General features: G+C 28.0%; 1 protein-coding gene across 8 annotated transcripts in view; it reads right to left on the bottom strand.

Annotated features, from left to right (window-relative positions):
* Nucleotides 1–24: 24 nt before the first annotated feature.
* mmd (mind-meld) overlaps nucleotides 25–25,719 on the bottom strand; it is a gene marked incomplete at its 5' end in the record, with an annotated part of 153,114 nt that continues 127,419 nt past the window's right edge. For 3 of the 8 annotated variants that reach the window (XM_067053174.1, XM_014435115.3, XM_067053171.1), the window contains 9 exon segments: nucleotides 25–5,555; nucleotides 8,547–8,717; nucleotides 13,392–13,596; nucleotides 18,902–19,003; nucleotides 21,752–21,947; nucleotides 22,231–22,442; nucleotides 24,261–24,328; nucleotides 24,646–24,720; nucleotides 25,163–25,309. In XM_067053174.1, coding sequence (XP_066909275.1) covers nucleotides 5,375–5,555; nucleotides 8,547–8,717; nucleotides 13,392–13,596; nucleotides 18,902–19,003; nucleotides 21,752–21,947; nucleotides 22,231–22,442; nucleotides 24,261–24,328; nucleotides 24,646–24,720; nucleotides 25,163–25,309 — 1,357 coding nt within the window. 8 annotated transcript variants of the gene reach the window in all.

The raw sequence follows: 25,719 nt of genomic DNA, 5'->3' as shown, positions 1-25,719 counted from the left end.
ATATATATATATTCACAGGTGAATCCCAAGACTTACAGGAATATGATATATTTAAATTGACAGAATTTTATTTTATATTACATCAACATTTTTTTTTTATTTTATTTTTTTTTTTAATTCATTCAAATACTGAGTTTTAACGTAACTAATAATATCTTCTGAATGAACAAGGACTTTAACATGAACTGTGCAATCTAAGTTAGAAAAACTTAAGAAAATTTTGATTTTTTTTTTAATTTTTAATTTTTCAGCAGCGTGTCTGTGCTTCACAAAAATATAGAACTTCTTGAAAGAACACATTTATAAACCCTAATATAACCAATTATTATTTAGAATATCGTTGAAGTTGATTAAGTATATCTATGATAAACATTTGGAAAACAATATTAAACTAATAAATTTACTTAACAATTGATATAATTTGAATAATATAAAATCATAAATAAACTCATTGAGGGAGTTCCACCAAAGCATATTCAATGTTTTGGATAGTTTATATTGCTACATTTTAAATTTTTTTAAAAATTTCTTTCCCTAGTTTATATAAATAAAAATCCTAAACATTATCGAAACAATGTGTTTCATTATATTGAAGGATTATATTTAACACAACAACAATCCATTATTTATGAGGATAAACAAAATACAATGTAAAAAAGACATTTTAAACTGAAAAAAACATGACTAGGGTTCGGCAACATACGCCAACATATTTTTACCAGTTTAGTTCCTCTTTTTTTCTTTAATTTTTTTTTAACATACATTTTTTTCATCTAAAACGATACTCTACATATTCAAGTCCATTAGCCATAAACGTATATATTTTTATTATATAACTGAGCATTTTTAATTAACTTATGTATAAAAGAGAATGTCTCACTTTTTTCACATTTAGCTGATTTATTAGATTTGATGGATATTAGGCCATACCAAACGCACAAAACAATCTTTACACCACCACTTGTCGATAACTAGAACATTCCGACTCGAGCTATAATCATTATTTAATCGGCACAACTTTCATTTATTTCTAAACAGAAAGAACTGAGAATAACTATCGCAAAATTGAGCGGTATATTTTGGTTATTTAATTCTCTTTTTTTTTTTGTTCTTACACAAATTATTCACTTTTTTGCAATACCTTCAAACAGCCTCGTTGTAAAATCAAACACACTGTCACTATAACCCTGAGACGAGGGCAGGAAGCTTATTATCATTATTTTCATGCATAGGCTTCCATCCTTCAACATAAAATTGTCCATGGAAGCATTGAATGACTTACAATTTTCAATGGAAACACACTGACATTTGTTCACTGTGAATCAGGACTGGGGAACACAGCATCAACAATTACAAGTTTTTAGAGACCATCAAAATGGTTCCCTGTATTTTAACTCGCAATCAATACATAACACTATAACTATTTACATTTGAAACTTTAATATTGACAATAATAACAACACATACATTCACAGGTTTCCTATTGTATAATTTTTTAATACATCCCTTATTAAAATAATACCACTGTCTAATATTAATATTAATAGCGTATTGGGCACGGATGAAACTGAAAGTATAAACCAAATAAAAAATACATAATTATAAGAGTATCAAATTTGTAACATAAGATGCAATCAATATCATAATGATTCCAGCTCTGTGAATCACGCAAAAATAATAATAAAAAAAAATAACGAATTTATTGATTTTTTAATAGTTATAATTAGGCCATTGTATATCAGAAAATGATATAATTTATAATTCTTCTTAAATAAAAAAATCAGTATTGCACTTGATACATTGGTGTGTAGTTTACACAAATGGTAAAAGCAATAGTCGCTATTGCTTTCCTAAATATGAAACAGCTTTTTTACTTATAACATACCTACATTAATGTTTGGACGATTTAATATAATATTTGATATTTTTGGCTGTACAAATAGATCTACAATGACATAGTAAATAAAAATAGATTTTCAAAGTAACATTGATTTTTAATTATTAAAGTATGATGGATTTTATAAATACAGTTGAAAAGGCTTAATAGGGACACCCTGAACCAGAACTATTTTTTAAAACTAAAAATGCAGGATTTTTAATAATTTTGAAACAAATTACTTAACTGGAAATTATTGATTCCTAAGCCATCATTTAGAAAAATAAGAAAGCATAAATAAAACTAAAATATTGCAATAAAGTAGATAATATATTATTAGTTGTACACAATTCATACACACGTTTTTACATATATGTATTGCAATAGAAACAGAACATTGACTGATTAGAGAGAGAAATACATTCCTTGAAAGATTGTTGTTTGTATTGTCCATTGATTACCGATTTCTTGGTATTTAGCAGTTTTAGTAGGCCCAAATACCATTATTGGTTACTTAGTTTGCTCTTTCACAAATTCATAAGCCCTAGGCCAACAAGAAACCAAAGAATATCCAAATTATTGTATGTTTTATATCCACAGAGCGAAATTATTTTGGTATTTATTAAATCTGTTTTGCAGAAAATTATTCCAATAAAGTGTTTTTTTGAAAGTGAAACTTCTTTACCAATGTTCTACCAGTCAAGAAAAAAAATATAAGGGAGTAAATTGATTTTTTGACGTGAGATGAAACGGAAATGGTGGGAGGAGGCAATGCTAGTCAATTCTAGTAAGACAATTTTTATCTTCTTATAGAATAGGCCAGTCCCAAGACTGCACAATTTTGTAAAAAATTCTACAGTGTCTCTTTAAAGCAAAATCAACTGTATTATTTAATACAAAAAATTTTAAGACAAAATTTTATATCAGTTATTTAACACATTTTTAAAGTCATTTAAAAAAATAAAATAAAACCATGATTTCAAATGAATATACTTAAATGTATATTATATTACAATTCACAAAAAAAAAAAATAATGCCTAAAATAATAAAATAATTTTATTGATTGTAATTTGAATCTGTTCATAAGTTAAAATTTCTAATTCTAAAATCACTATTTTTGTACAACAAGAAAAAAAAAATGCTTAACCCACTCTGCACTGTTTATGTAATGCACTTTGTGTTCTAGTAATTGTATGATTCCCTACAGTAATATTAAGGTCACTTTCTCTAGCTGATTGTTTCACTCATTAATGGATTCTTTTTCCTTTAAATTTTAAAATGTAGAATTTTTCTCATTCAACGTTTCCACTAGGCATTGCTTAGATAAAATTATTAATAAGTATTACCAATAGTTCCAATTTTAAGGCAAAATACTTGGCTTAAACATTATCACAGCAAAGAAAAGCTTTTGAGTTTGTCTATTTGTTAAAATAGACTACTAAGTTGCAGAAAATATTTCCGAATGACAATGCCTGATTATCAGCTCCTTAACTCAACTTTTCTCAACCATCTCATCCTCCCTCCCTAGTGTAGCCTCGGTAATATCCACATTATGATATCAATGATGGCTGAGAGAGAAGTAGTTCTTGTCAGAGCCGCATTCATTCTATTTACGATAGCTAGATATTAAGTATGGATTATAACATGAGGGCCAGAAGTTTGGCAAAACAAAAAAATATAGTTTTGGAGGAACTTGTCCATTCAAAGAATAATTAAAATAAAAATTAAACAATCCAAAGAAATATTTTTGGATTTTGCTAGGCAATCAAAGTTATGCTAAGTTTTAGCATAAAATACAATGTTAGTATAAAGTCTGTTTACAAGCACCCCCTTACATGAATTTTGGGACTTTTCATAATCCTCCAACATAGCACATAATTTCATTGGCTTCTTAATAACTATTCTAGAATGAGGAAATGAAAATCTACATCAAATTAAGGAAAATATACAACAAATTATGATCACATAAATTTTTATATAACACTAATTTTGTAATATTTATAGGTATATTACTTTTTAAGCAATTTCACATAGTTCGAATTTAGTGAGTTTATACAACAGTCATCCACTCTATTTTAAATTTCTTATACAAAGTGATAATTTTAATTCAAAAGGTATATTTATCTGCATACATAATTCACATTGATGTTTCCAAAATAATCTGACATAACATTTTTTCTAAATTTTGTATTCTGGAACTCATAAAATAAATTTAAAATAAAATATATATATTAAGTTTTATATTCTTGTTTAACAACGTTGTTAATTTTATCCTATAGAATATAGAAACTTGTGTATCAACAACAGAGTTTATAGTGAAGAGTTAGAGAACAAAAATAAAAAAATGTTGAACTAGCTAGAAATTACTTCAATAACGTAATTAACTCTAATTGAAAAATCAGGATTGTCACAAAAAATTGGCACATACACTGAAGCTCATCACAGAGGTATTGGTGCCAAGGATTAATAAATTTAATCTGAAGTTGACTTATTTCCTTAAATATGTAAAATGTGATTTTTAAAATTAAATTAGTAGTTTAGCTATTATTTTTACTTTAAAGTAATTTTATAGGAGGATTAGATATTGTTTTAATAATATCTAATCCTCCTATAAAATTTAATTCTAAAGGTGAAGGTTTTAATTAGTTTTATTTAACAAATTTGTATATTTTATTAGTGATTTATGTAACAATAATATAAAATTGTATCATAGTAGATTATTTTTATTATTGTAACAATCGATTCTCGCTTATCCATTGAATAAGAGGTGTAATTGCAGTGGATGACTGAAATTCATGGATAATCCACATTTAAAAGAGAGATTGTAGAACTAGTAAAAACAGTTTACTTCACAGAAAAATGTAATTCAATTTACAAATTAATTTATCATACTGCACAAGTAATTAATGAGTAAAAATGATTACTTTTTTTTAAAAAATAATCAATTACTTTTTTATGTTCTTTAATTAGAAAGAAATTTATTTTTTTAATTTATGTTGCCGAGGATAAGCAGTATTATGGATAATCAGTAGCTGAGTGTACAAATAAGAGATAATAAAGATTTCATAGCCTCATAACAATTTTAAAGCAGCTGTATCTAACTATCCAGTATCTAAAGATCACATTCCACCAACCTTCCCTGGCACAATATCAAAATTAGTACAGGATTAATTGAAAATTTTTGATGACCTTTGGACTATAAGAAAATATAAAAATTTGTGCTTTTACGCAAATCGGATTGGCAGGCAATTAAAGATGGCAGTGAATGGGCTAAGCTCTTTTTTTTTTTTATTTTAACACTTAAATCTAATAGATCTACAAATATTAAAGCTTTTCTCTCTAAAGTGGCGCGTCAGTTAGCATTGTACCCAATGTAACAGCTGTATAATTAAAATACATCCGTGACAAACACACTATAAAAAAAGAAAAAAGAAAAACCAAAATTAAAAAACATCTTAAACATTAATAGTATAGGAAGGGATCGACTAAACAGTTGGTCAGTGTTTATATTCTGGATATTTGGGCCCCGGAGGGATGAGCGCTGATTGGTCATTGCTAGGCGATGGGGAATCCTCACGTTGAGACGAATCTCCTTCCACCCTCACCTCACCGCCATCTTCTTCTTCTTCGTCGCTAGCCGATCGGTGAAGTCGTTGTTGAGCTTGAATAAAGTCATCACTAGAGGACATTACCCGTCGGAAACATTACCCCCATAAACAAATGAAGTGGGTAAACACTAATATCTAATTAGGGGGTTATTTAGGCTATATATCCCTCCCAAATAATATTTTAGTGTGTATGAGTCAAAATGCATTTAATAATGTTATTTATAATTTATATATTTTTTTAATAGTGTGGGATACTTTCTCAACTTATTGGTTTGTAAAACATTGACTTCTAATACCTATCCCAACATACTGTAAGACTTTTCATGTTTATATCTTAATTTTTTTTATTTATGATATAAAAATCTTATCATCGGCTCTGATACTAGAAGAAGGTAATTAAGCTTTGGTCACTTAAGAAATCAAAAGTGAGTCAAATGGAATTTTATTTTTTCAGAGTTATTAATACTATAGCAAACTTGTTCTGAATCTGTATCGATTATTATATTTCTAACAAATATACAAAAATAATACCAAATCTGATGATAAGTAAACAGCACGAATTTAGTTCGTTCAGAGTACCTTATGAGTTTTACATAGTTTGTTATAAGATATTGTCTTACAAATTATATTTTTGTGCCAAATTTTCTTAAGTTACTAATGAAAAAAAAAATGACAGGTGTGTTAAATATGTCATTCCTCATTAAATAATGTCTGAGACTAAAGTTCAGAAACAGAACAGAAAATAACATCATATTATATTCTTTAGTTCAATTATTTAATAAGATAATAATGGCTCTAGTTAAAAACAAAATTAAAATCTGTTGCTAATAAAAAATAATGAATGCAAATAAATATTCATAATAATGCACATTTTTGGATAATCATGATTATTTTAGAAATCCATGCATTGTTTCAGCTATCAATTGAATTATAACAATTCAAAGTGCATTTTGAATTATACACACTAAGTATAAGAAATTTATAAAGGAAGAAACCTTTAAATTATAAAACTAAACAAAATGTTTCTGCTCGTTTTAAGCAGATTTTAAGAATTAAAATATACAATTAATATAAAATATACCAATAATTATATCTTATGTTAGTAGATGGTCAAATTTGTTTTCAACAATAACAAGGAATTGATTACTTAAAAATTCCAAAATTTTAATATTTGTTAAAACGATGATTTGTTTTTTAAAAAAATTCTTTAAATTTTCATGCTTTCTCAATATATAATTATAAAATTGGATATACAAATTAGATCGAAAGAAATAATACATGAAAGTTCCAAAAAAAAAAATTAACACTCGACTTTGCAGATTTATATTTGGTATATATATATTGCAGGTTTATATTATGTAAGTTTTAACAAAAGATCAAAAGTAATTTGTTAAACTTATGAATGTAGATCTCTTAAATTTGTAATATAATTACAAACAAGGCTATAATGCTAAATTATTGGATTGGTGAATTCCTAAATAGGCTGGTTTAAAAAAAAGTTCCAAAAGTGAATCTTGTTCTTGTAGCTAACCTCAGTTATTGAGCGAAGGAAGGGCTTTGAATTATTGGCTTAGTTGGATTGATTTCAAGCAAAAGAAAGTTATGGCAAATAATATGAGCAGCAAGCTTAATGAATAAAAGAATAACTAGTTAATATAAACTTAAAACATCTTCAGGATTTGTTCAAATTCAAATATAAGAATCAGCCAAATTTTTCTTTGAATAAAGAATAATTACTTTTATTCTATATTATTATAATAATATATAAGATATTATTCCAATCATATATATTTTTTTTGAATAATGAATAAACAATTTTTACTTCTAAATAATTTTTTTTACATTGAAAATGCTGGTTGTGAATAAGCAAAAACATAAATACTAATTTATAAGGCATAACTGTTTGAAATATGGGACAATAAAAAATTTAAAGTAAATATTAGTTCAATCGTTAATCACTACCATAAGGAGTTTAAGATAATTTTGACCATAAGATAATTTTGATCATCTACTAACACTAAGAACATAAGGTTATATAAATTCTTGGAAAAAAAGTATAATCTGCTCACTAATTTTTTTTCCTTTTCTTTATCAAAAAATATTCCAATATAAAGTTAATTCGATAAAAAACAAATGAAGTACTAATCTATGCACTTGAGAAATAAAAAGAGAAACTGTTACACATATTTTGGATTATATTTTAATGTGATCCCACATAATAATAACTAAATTATCATAGAAAGATCAATAACTAACAGATTGCAATCGCATTCACCTGCCATGATTTTAGTGTAGATGAAAAAAATAAATCACAAATGACATTACTCATTTTCTCTTTTGTTACATCCTGAAGTACATAAACAAGCACTCAACTTGTGATTGTATTGATTTATAATCACATATTATGCAATTATGCACTAAAGTAACCTATTTCTTTAAATATTAAGAACAATTATAGTAACTATAATTTAATATCTTGCTTAAGAAATTAATTGAATTAGAAAATTCGAAAAAGGCTCATCTCTGAAAATTCAACTTTTACAGAGGACACAAAAAAAAAAAGAATTTCAGAGGAACCATTGAATTATTTGAGCAATTTTTTTCATTCTATGATTATTGACTTCATGTAAGTTATCACATAGCAAATGTCAAATGTGTGATACTGGTCTATTTGAGTACATTAAAAAACGAACAAAGAAGACCATTTTGAATTTGAATAAACCACAAGATGAGTCCTTTTCAAAATTTTCAATTTAATTAATATCTTTTGATATAAGCTTTTGAGTTCCTATGGTTCTGTTTCTGACTCAAGCGTGCCAGGGTACTACCCCAAACGCTCGTCTACCTTGGCCTGGAGTACTAGTTGATAAAAAACTTATTAGCCTCAATTTATATTTTTCATGAAACTAAATATTTATTAAAAAATTAATGAAATTATAAAATATTGAAGAATTTGTCCAAGTTTAAAATTAAAAAGTTGCTTATTTATTGAGCAGAAATTTTATTGCCATTTCAAGTGGGCTTCTGATTAAACAAAAATAATTAAAAAGTAGAAAGTTACCTTTCACTATCAGGTGTGTCCGCATTATAGGGAGCCTCCCTCGGCTGCACGGATACTCTGTCCTGGTCCGCCGACTCATATATCCCTTCTTCTTCAGGTAAGTAGCCCGCTCCCCTCCCTGTGCCATGCCTATATCTACTGTAAACAAAATCTGAGCTGCCTCGAACTCGCCTGAAACAGAAAACAAATATATAAGATAAAGAATTTAAATACACCGGATGCAAAATGAGATGCACCAATTTCTTAAATTAAATAAAACAGATAAAATATAATTTTGGACATTGATAATCTATTATTAAATCTTTTCTACAAACTGTTTACTGTTAAATACAATCCTAAAGGACAGCCTTCTCCCTTGATGTACCCATAGAATCAATTATGGAATGATATGTCTAACAGAGCACAACATACTGACAAATATCTTTTTTATATGACTAATAAATAGTGGGAGTGGGTAGCTCAGTGATAAGTCACTGTGCTACTAACTCCAAGGATCCGGGTTTGAATCTGGCTGTGGCAGATAGATAATTATTTTCTGTTTCACTGTAGCCTTGAACCAACCTTGCGGGTTTAGAAGCTCTCGAAGGTCCACGATGGCTCATGAAGTTGGTACCTTTAGTTAGATAAAAATCTGGTAGTTGAGTGTGATTCTGACCAATATTTATATAATATTTCAAATATATCAACAAATATTTCATTGACTAAATAAATAAACATTTTTTTCATCTTAAAGGTATAAATTAAAAAAAAAAAAGAAGAAAGAATTGTACCTTTCATTTTTAGCAACATCATATTAATGACTTGGGATTTTACTCTTAATTAAAAAATAAACGAAATTCATAAATACTCTCAAATTTGTTTTTTCTTCCCATTTCATTCATTTGCTTTATAGTTAACAACAACTTAAATAATTGAAGTCATTAAAATTGATCGATTGGAAACTTATTTCAAAAAGAGACACTGTGCCATACCTCACAGAGCTCCTAATGCAGTAGTGGTGTAAGGGGCATGATCTTTAGTTTATCATGTTAAAGTGTGTTAAATGGAAAAACTCATGTTAAATGGATAAATATTTCCTTCTTTTACCATAGGGGTATTCATGATGTGCTAAATATAATATGTTTTACCATGTTAAATGTTATAAGTATAGGATTGTGAGTAACCCTATTTAAAGTCACGTTAAATGCTTAAGAGCTCCTAATGGATTTTTTGATCAACTTGTTTTATAACTTTTCCTTCCAAAACTTCATATTATTGTTTACTTCTAAGCTTTGATTAAAGTAATTTATTACAACATGCCTAAAGTAAGTGAAAAGTATGTATAAGTTGTGTGAAAGTTTGGCAACCGAGTGCCTAGTTGATCTGGTTTGTGAGGAAGAGAATCAAGATGAGATAATTGACAACTGTCATAGTATTATTGTCATCCACTGCTATATTAGTTTTAAAAACATCAAAAAAAATACTAACACAATCGGAACACAAATCATGTACAAGTAAGTTAACACAAAAAAAAAAAAAGTGATGAGATCAGCTGGTCTGTTGCGTGACTTCATTCTCCATTTAACAGACCTTATATCATTTTAACATGAGTGGTATTCATGATCTTTAGTTTAACATGTTAAAGCGTGTTAAATGTAAAACTCATGTTAAATGGAGAAATATTTCCTTCTTTTACTACCATGTTAAAGTTTGTAAAATATGTTTTTGTTGTCGTGTTAACTTACTTGCACATGGTTTGTGTTTTGGATGTTTTTAAAATTAATATAGCAATAGATGACAGTTGTCAATTATCTCATCTTGATTCTCTTCCTCACAAGCTAGACCAACAAGGCACTCAGTTGCCAAACTTTCACACAACTTATACATACTTTTCTGATAACATTTAACATGGTAAAACATATTACATTTAACAAATCATAAATACCACTATAGTATTGCACTGTCACAACCATTGATGAGGAACTAAAGTCCCATCCCCACTCCATCGATGTAAATCTGCATGATCTTTTAGTTGATCATAATAATGAAATAATAGTGAAAAGACTACCTCTGAAAAACTTACTTTTACATTCATAATGATCATATTTGAATATAAGAACTTATAAAAAGAAAAATCTAGATTATATAAAAGAGTATTATTTTGAAATTCTATTTTTAAAATGGTGTAACATTCAACTTTATTTATTAGATACTATTTACCATGGACATTCTCTGGTACCATTTTGCTCAGACATTTTACTTTCTCAATGGAAAAAAAAATTAAAAGTATTCGATTAAATATCAAAAAATTGGGTCATTTTTAAAATAGTAAATCTTGCAAAAACATAAGAATACTAAAAGGAACAAATTAAGTAAAAAGGTTCTACTTTACAATAAAAGTGAAATATTGTTAATAGGAAAAAATATGTCACTATTCCATTTGTGGCATAATGGTTAATGAAGTAGTTATAATATGATATTTTTTATAATTTAAATAACAGCGGGAGGAAGGAAAACATGTCCTTAAATGTAATAAATATAACTATAGAACTCCTATGTAATGCTAACATCATTACAACTAATCATAAAATTAATTATACAAATAATATATTAGAAATTCATAAAAGCAATACTTGAAAACAAAATAACTGTTTAAAAATAAGAAACAAAATATACATTACCAGCAATGGTATTGAGGATTTTGGATATTAATGTTGAATTCACAATTTCTAAAGTCACAGCCACATGGACTCACGAAATAAATAATTGCACAAAGTTTGTATGAAAATCTAAAAAATCATTGATTGGTCAAAAAACATGTATAAATGAAAATGTATTATAAACCACCTCCAAAGACTCAAAAGTTGCTAAATTCTTGGAATTTCATTAGCATACACGATTGTTGGCACAAAAATTGGAGAATTGGAAATTCTAAGAAAATTGCTGAATTGTTTAATTGAATATTTCGTGGTGCCCTTATGAAGGCACTGTGGCGTACCAGGGAGCCGCGGCGCACACTTTGGGAATCACTGCATTGGCTCATGGTCGGCTGTGTCCATATGAGACCATCCTCAGCCTTTCCTGACATGATTTGTTGAGTTTTAATATAAACACGTTTTTTATTAAATATATATTTCATTTTAGCTTAAATCAATACAAAAAAAAAAAAAAGAATTAGAAAAAAATATTTATTATCTATGGAATTCCTCAAAACAAGGGATGTGGCAAATATGAATCACTCTTTCCGTGTTGCTGCCCTTTTGTATCATTTCAGAAGCAGATTCTTATACATATTGTCAATACAACAAGAGCGGATGTAGGGGAGAGGGTATCCTTTAACAAGGGGTTTTGTTTACTGTGATGACACAGAGATGTCTGTCCTTGGAGGGTTAAACAATAACTATTATTGCTGCAACTTGAAGCACTTATTATTTTAAGTAAAAACTATGCTCCTTACTCAGGAATACAATTGTATAAAATTTAAAACTTGATATGACAACCAATGGCAGTGGAGTGGTATAGAATATTTTCTTTTTTATCTTAAAGAGGACCTTGAACTTGGGATTTGGAGTAATTGATTCTGTTAATCAATGGAAAATGTCACTTGAGAATAATGATTTGAATAATTTACGTATAAATTCAAATAGAACGATTCAATTTCCCTGATGAAGACGTCATCACAGATCAGCTCTGAATATGGAATGAAAAAAATAGGTTAAGTCAAAGAGAGAAAAGAAGGGCTCATGTGGCTGTGGCCTAAGGTAGAAATAAAAAAATACAAATAAATAAAATGTATGAAAGTGCGACGTACTCATTAGCATTTGACTAACACTTTTATTATTACCTTCTAATATACATTCTAGTTGGAAGTAATGCCAATAATCAAATATAAATATAAGCAATAAACGCTACTTAGAAGCAATAAGATAAAAAAGAAAAGAAAATGGCTGCATGCCGGTATTGTCAATGATTTGCATCTAGGCCAATAGTCACAATATAGGATGCCTTTGCTTTCAATTTTATATGAAATATAAATAAAATACATGATAGTGATACTTTAGTGTTATAATAAAAAATCAAAACAAATAAATGAAAATAAAGATGGAGATGAAAAATAAAAAGAAGTGCCGAAAGAGTAAGATTATTACAATAAAAAAAAAGGTATTCAAACTGAAAAAGTATTTGAACGTTACCTCGGTTCATTAAATTGAGTAATAAGAAAGGCGTTGGATCACAAGTTGAAGTTACGAGTCCTGAAACAGGACCCAGTGATTTAAATTATTTAACTTTTTTTTTTTAAGCTCAAATAGTTTAAGAACGTAGAGTCCACAAAGATTAACGATTTATTGTACGATTTAGAAAATTCTAATTTTTCACAGACTATAGAGGCATCTAAAACAATAAATTTTGAATGAATTACCTGTTTCTTACATTTTCATTTTATATTTAAAAAATAAAATAAGCATACAGCCAAAATAGCTTCTGAATAAAAGCAACAACGTTGAAAAAATAAATTTAAACACAATATATTTGCAGCTTTTTATTTTTCTGTTTTAATATTTCTGAGAAAAAAATTCCTTGTTTCTGACAGCCATATTTCAAATTGCAAAGCCGTATAAGACATTTAAAGATAATTTAAATACAGCTGAAAACTAACTATAGATATTAATGATTTAGAGTGGTCCTAAAAAGTGGTATTTTCCTATTCAAAATTATACAATTTTAGTAATAGGAACCACCATTCCGCCTAAGAACTATCAAAGAATAATATTCATAAACCGAATAAGTGCTTTACTAGATTATGTTGTCTAAAGAAATAAAAAATTAAAAATAGACAAATCAAAACTGCATAGCCATTATAATTACCCTGATTGAGGGTCAAGGCGGTTATAGTGTCGATCAGCTTCAGTTTCAGACATTCGAATATCTTCCGATCCTGAAGGGCTCATGTGCCTTGTTGTCTTATGCTCTAGCTGTCTTATAAGGTCTTCGAGGTTACGAATTCTAATTGGACCTGAGGGAGGCAATTCCTCTTCCTCCTCATCATCTAGAAGGTGAACAAAAACATGGACTTCATTTAAAAATAAAAAGAAGTTACGTTTATGGGTATAAAAAATATATATATATGTATATGAGTATGATCAATAATTTTATAAAATTCAAACATCATTTGAAAAGCTAATATCAGAGGTACATCATTATATAAATTGCAAGAAAAAATATATTATGAATATGAATCTCCATTAATTTCAGAAGATTAAATATAAGATTTATAGCATTTTAATAAAAACTTGAACTTGCATTCTTAGGAGGTAAACACATCTGATATAAATATTTAAAAAAAAAAAAAAGATATATATTTGTTGTATTTTTCTTCAATCAACTGAATGATAGTAAACTCCTGGAAAAAGTATCGCATCACTAGCGTTTTTGTTTCTAAAATGATGCCACAGTTCAATGTAAAAAACCTGATTTACATTTATTTGCAGATAATTCAGGTATGATAACGTCTTTTATAATGCAAACTAGAGTACTTTTTTATATTAATTCAACAAAACATCCATTCCCTCAGTTTATTTTGTGTTTTTTCACTGAGAGATTTTTTTTTTTTTTTTTTCAGTTTAATTCTTTAGCTCACATATTTTTTAAAAAGTGTTTTTAATTGTTTCAAATTGAATAGACAAAACACTTAGCAAAATTTACTTTGCTTAATTTGTCTTCAGGACAGTAATCAGTAATAACACATATCAGAGAGACCAGCAATCACACATCGAGGGCCATGTCAGGTCGGTCCATGCTCTACAATAATAGGTGATGGCTGTTTTATTCAATTTCATGTTCTAAGGAACCTATTTTACACTGCCAATGAAGTAAAAAAAAATAATTTAAGAATATTGATGGGTCCATATTTCTCTAATGACGATTATAAGGAGTTTGAATGAAGTTTGTATGAATACCAGAAGAACAAGAAATGAGTATTATGTCCCCTATAGAGAGTTACCAAGAATACTCAGTGATGGTGTTAGATGAGGCACATAGGAGATACACATTGCTGATAGAAGCACTATAAATGGTATTAGGTGTACTGTCGACACCCTTCAAGAATACGTATAGAGGATACTTGTTTCACTTGAACTTCCAAAATAATTTGATACCAGAGTGAAACAAATAGTGTCTGAGTACTTTAATGAAGCTGAAATTAGAGTGCTGATTTTTTTATCAATAAGTCCAGGTCTCTAAATAATATTAATCCATGTAATGTGTACTCAAAAAGGAGTGTAGAGGAAATAAAGGAAAGAATAAAATGTTTTGCTTTAGAACTTTATTTGGATTTATTAGGAGGTAAACATACTGAAAGTCTTTACTCCAAGGAGATTGGGAGAACATATGAGGGCCATAGTAGTTTTTTTTGCATAATCATGGAAGCTATGGATATGATCATTAAGGCTATTATTTAAAAAAAAAAAGATTTATTTTTTATTTTTTGAAATTTACAACAGTATAAAAAAAAATACAATAAGTAAATGTGATAAACACATGTTATAAATACATGTTTCAGAACACATTTATGGGAAGGAACCACTCAATGGTGGTACTTCAATCATTGTTTTAAATAGAAGATCTCATGGGCATCTTTTTTTCAGATGCCTCAGAGGATTATCAGGGATTGTTAAGAATAAGGGATTAAGAACTAATGAGTTTGGGAGGGATGGTTAGGTTCTTTAAGAATACCACAAACTTAGGGTTTGAAAAATTTAATTTAAATTACAAAACTAAAGCTTGGAAAATGTGATAAAATATTGGTTCTATTAACTAAACACAAGAAATCAAAGCTTCCATGGTACATGCTTAAACCGAAAAAAGAGAGCTTCTAGGGGTCTACGACATTCTTCTAACCTCTTAGGAGTAAGGAATTTATGCATGTTTACCTCCTAACTAGTCCAAAGTCTTAAAGTAAAAAATTGTGTTCCTTCTGTTTCCTTCTACAACCTTCGAATAGATTATAGAGCATGCCTATGATGTAAAGGGGTTAATTTTGATTAGGAAGATGTGTGAAAACTGTCAAGATCTCATGAGGACTCTTGGAGAATTTAAGATTAAGTTGGAATGAACCCACAGAAGAATGGAATAACTTTTCCTATAATTTCCTATTTTCATTAGGTTAATATTCTTTATTTTTGACTTTATTTTAAACTAAAATATTCAAACATTTTTCATAAAAATTATGAGTGATGTGATACTATTAACCAGTAGTTTATTATTGAAGTGTCATAATTATAATACTGAATTAATAAATTTCAAAAGTATGAATTGTTTTTATCACTCTTCACTTATTTTTTTTAATGAATTAAATAAATTAAAAAAATATATTCAGCTCAAGTTATTGCTGAAATTTGCTACATGCAAGCATGAAAACCAAATATATCTTACTGTCTATTACTTACATTGATGGAGCTCGCTATTTGTATGGATTAAATTTTATTTATAAATACTTTTTTTATCAAACAGAAATTATTATAAAACTAAATATAACTGTTTTTGATAAAAATATGTTTTCTTTTCTATAAAGAATATTACACTATGATTTTGTTATTACAATATCCAGATAATAAAATATTATTTATAAAAGATGAAAGGAATATGGTGCGGTCAAAAAAACTCAAATAGTAGAATTATACTATTTTAATGAGCCTATTAAAATACTAATTTAATGATACTATTAAAATAGTATAATTCTACTATTTGAGTTTTTTTGACCGCACCCAGACCATATTCCTTTCATCTTTACACACGGTCAATCAATAATCTTCCAGTATTTATAAAAGAATTCAATCACTTATTCTTAGGAACAGTGGAGACGATTTAAGACACATCATGGCTTACTTCAATTTTGACAAATACTGGAATGATAGTTTTGTGAGGATAGAAAGTATGCTGTGTACTAAAATTAAAAACAGAGCTGAGCGATCAAAAAGTTGTAAAATATCACAATTATAAATTATCTCAAAACCACAACCCTGTTTTATGTACAAGTTTCACAGATAATCAAGTGGTGGATGAGAAAAAAAGTTGTTTGAGAATAGCAGCTAAAATGGCTAGAACGGCAAGATATAGCTGTACCCCATTCAATATCAAACCAACCCTGTCCAAACAATGTGTCCATCACTGACACAATGTACAAAGAAGCAAGAATAACTAAAATGCTGAATAGGAGATATTATGCATGTCTCCACATTGCCAAGATACTGAGGACTCAACAACGTATGTAGTCATTTTATAATAGTTGTGAAAATTCCAATATAAAAAGGAAAAACAGAATTTTATAATGTAATTTAAATCTCAAAGTTATCAAATATTTTCTCACACCAAGATATAATTTGTATGTCAAAGGATTGGAAAATAAATTTTGAACATAATAAAATCCTCATAATACTTCTTTTCACTTTTTTCTGCATTTCAAAAGCCCACTTTCTTGTCATAACTTTTATTCTTGTTTCTCTAAATTCTCACATATTTTCTTTTAATTTTTTTCTTCCCTATCCTTCCTGTTTCATTTATATTCCTGTATCTTATCTTTTAATTTATATTCATGTGTTACCTTCTCAAGTGTACTTATATTAATTACTTTATTATTAATTTTCTATTATATTTTACACTTTTCTGTATCCCCACTCATTTGGTATATTTTGTTTCTTAATTACTTACACACATTGTATCCTATTATTTTATACTTTACTTTTCCTTTGCTTTTCTATCTTTTTTTTTACTATGTTTACTTTACAAATTATTTTCGTTATCGTGGCATAACTGCCATCCCCACTCCTCCCAATACAAAACCGTCACTTTGTCTTTGACTGCCATCAAAACAGGTATGCATTCTGTCTCATCATTTGATTAGTAATTTTTTTTTCTTTTTTCATCCCTTTATTTGTACTTTCTTTAATATTTCTTCTCTTATCTATCTGTTACTATTACCCTTTTCATTTACTATTTACAACCTTTAATTTTTCTTATTATATCTTACTTTTCATTTTATACCCCTGTTATTTTACACTTATGTTTTTTCTTTTTTCCTTTTTGTAACTATAGTGTTTGTATCTTTTTTAGCCTGACGCAGCCCTGCAACGTGGGGCAAAATGTTGGCTCAATAAAATAGTATAATTATTTACTATTTGAGTTTTTTTTTACCGCACCCGGACCATATTCCATTCGAAAATAAATTTGTTTCTGGGAACAAATGAAGAACAAGGAGAGATGATATTTCAAAAATTATATCGGTAATTCCAAAAAGTAACTTGAGAATCCTGAGTAAATTTCATATTTCCAGAACCCAATATTTGAAATTGAGCTTTTCCCTTGACATCTAAAAAAAGTAAATCTTCAATTAATCTGCCATGAGTGTGTAACATTAATACTACTGAAATACTCATAAACGGAAGTTGGTGCTAAAATTAGATCCAGTGAATCAAGATCATCCAAGCTTTCTATATAATAGTTTTACATTTCAAGCAGTTTTTTTCATCACTGTTCGAATTTACTCTCTAGCACATTATTACTAATTTGAATAAAAAAAAAAAAAAAAAAACTTACCAAGTAAAATTATACAATCTCTGAGAACATAATTCTATAGTATCATGTCAACATTAATCTCTTGATCTTTCATATATTAGTTACGTGCTCAAAGTCAAAGCTCTAAGCTAATTTTTTCTAAGCAATGTTTTGTTTAAAGAGTATTAATATTTCTAATAAATAAAATACACCTACTACTTTAATTAAGATCTTCCAGATTTCCAGATCATTTAAGCACTATTAACAATTAATCTACTTCTCACCTGTTCGATGGTTTCATACTGATATTGTAAACAAATATTTTGTTAGATCTTATTTAAAATTCTTTATTTATGGCTGCAGAGAGAGTCAATATGAAAATTTTTATAGTGTCATTTTATTAACGAATTACACTTTTATTATTAAATAGAAATGATTCAATGAAGAAGATTCCAATTGAGACAATTTTTTTATGAGAGATCTTGGAACTCATAACTTATGAAAAAGAGATGAAGAGAAAACTAAATTATTAGTTCACAGACAAAAAAATATTTTTACTCGATGCTCGATCTAAAGAACATAAGGGGTAGGCTGGTTATTAATGATCAATTTATCCCTAAAAAATAATTGTCAGCGAAAACAAGTGATAACTGACAAAAGTATCGTATTTCATCAAAATGAGATCAGTTGTTCAAAACATCAAAAGGTTTATTAAGAGTTAATAAAAAAAAATCCCTAATTGCTATTGATTAAAATACATGAAACAAAATAATTTAAAATGATATATGGTATAAAATAAATTGAATAAAAGTATTTGAATGTAATACCTTGATTTTCCGTCCTATGGTTAGTCCTTCGGTGGTGATGGTGGCCAGAGGGAGAGGGAGAACTATTTTCAACCATGACTACATGAGTCTGAGACCCGTGACCTACGGAGTGCAATATTTATCTTATCAACTAATCTAAATTTTATTAAGGGCTGTCTTCTGATGCCCTTTTTCCAGTTTTGTTCCTTTTATACATTCATTTTCTAATCTAAATCTATTTAAATTATTATTGATACATCACATTACCTGTGAGCAGATCAAAATCACCTGTAAAATTGTTCACAAAAGTATATATAAATATAAATGAATTCAAGTTAACCATAACCTTATTTATATTTTATATAAGTATATATATAATAAAATTTACTTTTAAGGCTGTTTGAGGGGAAGAAAGAATTCTCAACTAAATTAAGTTGGGTTGTATGGCTTCACCATTCTTCATGCATTTATAAATTCACAATGTCTCCAGCTGATCAGTGCATACATATATTAGGTCTCAAATATATTACAAGACAGTTCATAAAAATATTAATTAATATTTCACTACTTTGCTTCAATAGTGGCATAACTTGAAAAAACAAAACAATTATTTTAATTATTGAACCCATCCCCAAGATAGTACCATAGATTAGGGTTACATTCTCTACTGGGGCCCCTACATATAGTCCGAAAGTTACTCCAATAGTCACAAAATAACCTCAGTCTATGGTCCAATCTAAGAAACACATCCTGTACATAATAAAAACTTTTTTTTTTTTAGTTGTGCCACTATTAAAGAAAAGTAGTATAACTTAGTTTAATCTTAAGTTATAAAATGCTTATTTGAAATAAAATTCATTTTATTAATATGTACATCATTATATTTAATTAAACATTAATTTAGTTAATAATTAATAAAAAATATTACTTTGGAACAACAAATGAAGCTAATATGCCTGATGTTATATAAAAATTAGCGATTAAGTGTTCTAGTATAATTAAAATGACATACTCATTAGCAATTAAAGTTACATAATTTTAATGAACTTTAACATTTAATATCCAAATAGATTTTATTTTGATGTTTTTAGCTAAATTGATGTTAAATTAATGATAGTCTGGTTGGTGTATATCATTAAAATTTCTTATATTTTAAATAAACACATCATAACTTAAGATTAATCTTAACATGCCATAATATTTTTATATATAAATCCTGCTGGATATATTCCTAAAGACAGCTTCATTAGCAAAAACTTTGGAAGGATACAAATAAATGTGGTAAAGCAATACAGCCCAACTTAATTCAAATATAATAATTTATTTTATTTGTTGAATATTTAAAGCATAAATTATCTTTGAAGGGTACATTAAGGTCCTTATATTGGGCTATCCATGTAATTTATTTTGTGTATTTCCATTTGTATAAAAATAAATTAAAACTACATTTAGTAAACTTTTTTTTTAAACCAAAATAGAGCACCAAGGTACTTGAGAGGGCCAAAGACTAATATAAGGTAAGAAATGAAATATTGAATTTTAATAAGCATGAAATATGAACGATTATGTTTTTATGTACTGCTAGAAGTTGTATTTGTTTTTTAATCATAACAATGTGTCATCTAATTAGTGTTATGATTATTTTTAAAAAGTCATAGACAAGTGTGTCAGCTTCATAATGCCCCAAACGTGTATTCTGAAAACTCAATTCCTTTTCTAAAATTGATAAAATGACCCAACAATGATATACATAAATTTAACACTGGAAAAGCCCCTAGAGCAAGTTATGTTAATTAATAAAATATTTTACCATACTTATACACTCAGTTTTGATTGCTGTTGTATACAATGTTCTGCTTTTTGGCAGATTCCAAAACTATAAAATATCAAAATGGCATCACCGGATTTCATGAATCTGAAAGTTTGGGCAAACTAAATATTAAGCCTTCCCCAAAATAAGAAAATAATGAGAAATGTTTTTACTTTTCAATGATTTCATAAAGTTAATAAATTTATTTTTATTATTTTTACTAAACAGAGAATCAAATTTTCCAAACATATAAGTAGTATTATTTACGGTAAAATGAAAATTGTTCTGAAAAAATAAGTTTGAAATGGTTTGTATATTATTGAAGTTTTAAAAAAAAATTTAACAAGAAATATTTATTTTGAACAGTACCTAAAAAAAGTATTCTACATACTAAATCATGCCTCAAAGGGAGGAGTAGGTTTGGATCCATTGACTTTTTGAAAGAGAAAGCATTATAATAACTATAATTAAATCTTAGAAAAGCAGTTAATAAAATCTTCTAGATACATATTATATAGAATAGGAATCTTGAAATCTGTTTAAGTTGGAACTGAAATGAAGGTAAGAAATGTAACCCCAATATCTTATTGATATTAAAACAAGATAGTAAAATTATTAATTAGATATTACTAAAAAATAATATTTACAATAATTGGTCTTGTTCTAGGTAATTTCATTTTTGCTTTCATCGTTTAACCTTTAAGGACCAAAAATTAAGAGCATACCAAGGCAGAATGGTAAGGAGATAATATACATGGGGAAGAAGAGAGACCAAAAAAACAGTTGTTTGACACAATACGTGAACTGCCCCAAACAATGTTTAAGTTAATTAGATATTTAATGAATTATATACCATCATGATTGTGGTACTGTTACAAAAAACAAAATTACAGTATAATAATACTTCAAACTTAAAATGAATGATGACTAATTGAAATTCAATGAAGCTTCTTCCTTCAAAATTTGCTACTTCGTTTAAAAATCCATTTCATTTTCATACCCAATTCTCAAAAATATCATATTATTTGTTTATTTATTATACATGAGGAGGAGTTACTAACTCTGATCTGAGCAGAGTTTGTCCTGAGAATTAACCCTGTTATATGCTGGACATGGATCAAGGCTAGCCGCAGCTGCTGCGAGCGACCTTCTCAGCAGGTCTTCGCTCGAAGCACCTGAGTGGCGAGATGCTGCGCTTCTCAAAGCCTCTAAAATATCCTCATGATAACCATTAAATGACTTTAAAGTCCTTTCCACCTTAAAAAAAAGAAAGAACGAAATATAGATAAAAATAACAATTAAAAATTAATACTTTTTTTTTAAAAAATAGAGAATATTTTCATCAGAGTAACTGTTTTTAAAAATAATATATGTACACTACAGTACAGTGAATTACAAATATTTCAACTGACATTTTTTATCTATTAACTAATAATTTTTTTGTAATAAGTAGTAAATTTTAAAATATTTCTAAGCCAATCTACTAATTCAATAATGTATAAACGGTACCGAAATAAAGGCATAATAATAATAATATTACCTCTGAACTGGGACCAGTCGATATCATGTCAGGTCCCAGGGTGAGGCTGTTATCAAGAATTTCTTGAGGGTCGGCTCCAGCATCTTCTAACCACTTTTTGTGACAAGTATCTTCGCCTCCATAGGGGCAAGGCTTCTTTAGTATTCCCTTTTCAGGGAGTTTCGCGAGGTTATTTGGAGGCAGATCAATGAAGGAAACGGTCTCCTCTTCCCCTGAGAAAATACCATAGAGCGCACGATCTTTCTCATTTTATTTATAATCTAGTTATCTGGTTAAAGGGTTCTTAACCATTAATTCTATATTTTTATTATTTCAAAATTTATTTTTAACATAAAAGATTATTATTGATAATTATAAAAAAATATAAAGAGAATGAAATGGGTTTGAAAATGTTTTTAAGTTAGGGATATAGAAATCATAAACAATCAACTAAGATAATATTAATAAAGCCACTATAGGTTTAGGAAATAATCATCAATAATTAGTTAATTCTAAAAAAAAAAAAATGTTTGAATCTAAATACTACAGCAATAAATTATAAATACAAATCTAACATCATAAGATGTAGTTTCCTCAATTCTGAATCATAAAATAATTATTTTCTTCACTGTTAAAAAATTAATAGAAGTAGCAAATTACACTTTAATCGTTAAAAAAATAAAAAATAAACAATATCAAAAATTAGATGGTTTAAGCAAATTCATTTTAACACTAAATTTTATATTCCTTCTACAACAGTATAAGATAATATATATACATATGTAGCTACATGTCCAATCCATTATAACTTCATATCACAAGATGTTGACAGAACAGTATCAATAAGAAGTTCTTCAAAAGTTAAGACCGGTGGTGAGGGGGGAATTAAGAACCAGCAATCTAATCTCTGGACTGCAGTGAGTTACAAGTCTTTCCAGAAGTGAAAGTAGTACCATGCACAATCATTACACTAATAAAACAAACTATATAACAAAAAGTAAACAATAGAATTCTCCTCAGAGACAAAACAGTTAAGCAGCCTCCCAAATGGTGGAACAAGTCTCGATGCATTAAGGTACCAAACCTATCAGCAGATCGGTCACTATAGGCTAAAGGGCACACATTGTTAAGATTCGCTACATAGAATTAAACTACCAAACAAAAAAGTAAAGATAATTATGATGAAAAGACACTAAACCCTGGTAGCCCTAACTGTTTACAACTTTCCTAACTTTCGTTCTAAATTCTTCTTTTTTGGATGCTACTTATTATGTTGAGCTAAACTAATTATTTATATATCATAATGGATTAAATAGAAATTAACATTAATGGAAAACAGAATGTATTTTGTAAAGTAACAATTTAATATAATACGATTCTTTAAAAAACAAAACAATGTAATTAAATCAGCTGCTCTTATCATAATCGAATCATAATAATTAAATAATCGATCATATTATTGATATCAATAAATCGACACTACACTAATTCAATACCAAGTCTCATCTGTGCCAGATCTCACAATACTACTTGTAATATTTTTATAATCTAATAGGAGACTAGGAGCTTAACAATCCCAACAGTGCCTGCCAGATTGAGTGAGCTCCTGTTAACCCAATTTGTTATTAACTGTCCAATTACAATAAAAATAAAATTGCTACTAGAATTGAGTAAGGAACTTGCGATTTTCTTCTTCTTATTATTATTATTATTATTCTGTAACTAATATTTTCTGCCTTAAGCTATAAGAGGGAAAAGCTATGATTATCATTAATAAAATTTTAGTATATTATTTCATTTAGAAGTTTCACTTCTATCGGTCAGTCTTAAGATTGCTACAATTTTCTTAGTTCTTAAAAAAGAATCATACAAATTCTATAATTAAGATATCCATCTGATCCACCGATTTACAGTGCCAGAATTCTTAGATTTATATTAGAAGTACTGATTATTGAATGAGTATTAAAAGTTTAAAATAACTAAATGAACTATCAGAATTAGATATTTGCTTAATATGTATAAAATAAAATATAAACATTATAGAAACCCACCAGAATGTCCTGGGTCATCCTCACTTCCAGATCCGGCAAACCTCTTTATCTGCTGCATCTTATGATCCCTGAATTAGCATTAGGAAAATTTAATTATTAGTTACAAGCAATTGACTATTCATGAAATTCATGCACATGCAATCTGCCAAATGATTTAAGCCAAATAATAGTATTTTATAAAAGCATACACTGCTTCACAAGACAAAAAACATAACTTTTATTGAATTAATACAATGAAATATATATATCATGTAGAGGAAAAAAAAAAGAAAAAACATTGCTTGCCCTTTAATTTAGTGTAAAACAAGTTTCAAATATATAAATTCGGGAAACAGTAGGGAAAGCTTTGTTTTTCAGATTTTAATTTAGAATGTTAGGAACTGACTGGAATCTAGAAGTCGGAGGACCAGCTCCCATATGGTTCGGCCTGAACAGGACCCTCTGTGAATCTCCTCGACCACTGAAACATGATAGGATTATCTCTCAGTATTAATAAGATAGAGTTTGTTCTCATTACTAAATTTTTTATTACAAGGTCAATAATTCTGTTTAAAAGTTTGTAATATTTAAAATTTGTGATGGTCTAAAAATGAAGAAACTTTTCAACCACAATAGATTATCATTCATAGATTTGGTTAAGGTAGTCTCAGGCTCATTAGGAAAACTGATAAATCATTTGTATATAGGAGTATTTTTGAAAAAAGTGAAATTAAATTTAAGAAGAAAATAATAAATCAAAATACACTTCTTTACAAGATATGATGGCGATAAGCCTAGCACCTTTCAAGGATTTAACTGATTATGTTTTGTAAATTAAATCTATTTTGGATATGCCTATGATTTCTGTTCATGTTTTTAATAGTCATCACATATTTATAAATACCGTCGATACTTATCCTTACCTGTAGCCAGGCATATTGTTAAATGGAGGCATCTTGCTTGCATCTAGACCAGCTGCTTCATCTGGGGTGGCTAATGAAGATGAACTAAATCCCTTTGACATTGGTTTCTTGGAGTACGGAGGTTCTGGCTTGGGCATAGTAGTTCTCCTAGGAGGTGGAAGTAGGGATTGGATTGCTGAATTGATACTTCAAGTATTTTTCAGTTTATTAAATGACTGTAATTTAAAGTTATTAAAAATTTCAATTTTTTTTTCTTTTGTAAAATGCAAATGACTGAACAGAGCTTTGATCAGTAAATAGTGAAAATTGCCACCACAAGATTTGATTGAGCTAAATGCCTGAATTGATGTTACATTTAATATTAATTTCAAGTTTTGAATATTATCAATAAATTTTGCTTCTTATTTCAGGAGCTATATACAAATAAAATCTCTTAAAATTACATTGCTTTATTGAAATATCCACCTCTTCTTGTTTTTTTAAATTTTGAGATGTTTCTATAAAAATTATTTTTCCATCTTAACAATCTACCAGGTCATTCAAAAAGTCCTGTCGTT

The sequence above is a fragment of the Halyomorpha halys genome, unplaced genomic scaffold, assembly GCF_000696795.3.
Source record: "Halyomorpha halys isolate HHAL.00 unplaced genomic scaffold, Hhal_1.1 Scaffold1519.1, whole genome shotgun sequence".
Taxonomy (NCBI): domain Eukaryota; kingdom Metazoa; phylum Arthropoda; class Insecta; order Hemiptera; family Pentatomidae; genus Halyomorpha; species Halyomorpha halys.
Note: the sequence above shows the minus strand (reverse complement) of the source record. Positions and strands in the feature narration are given on the sequence as shown.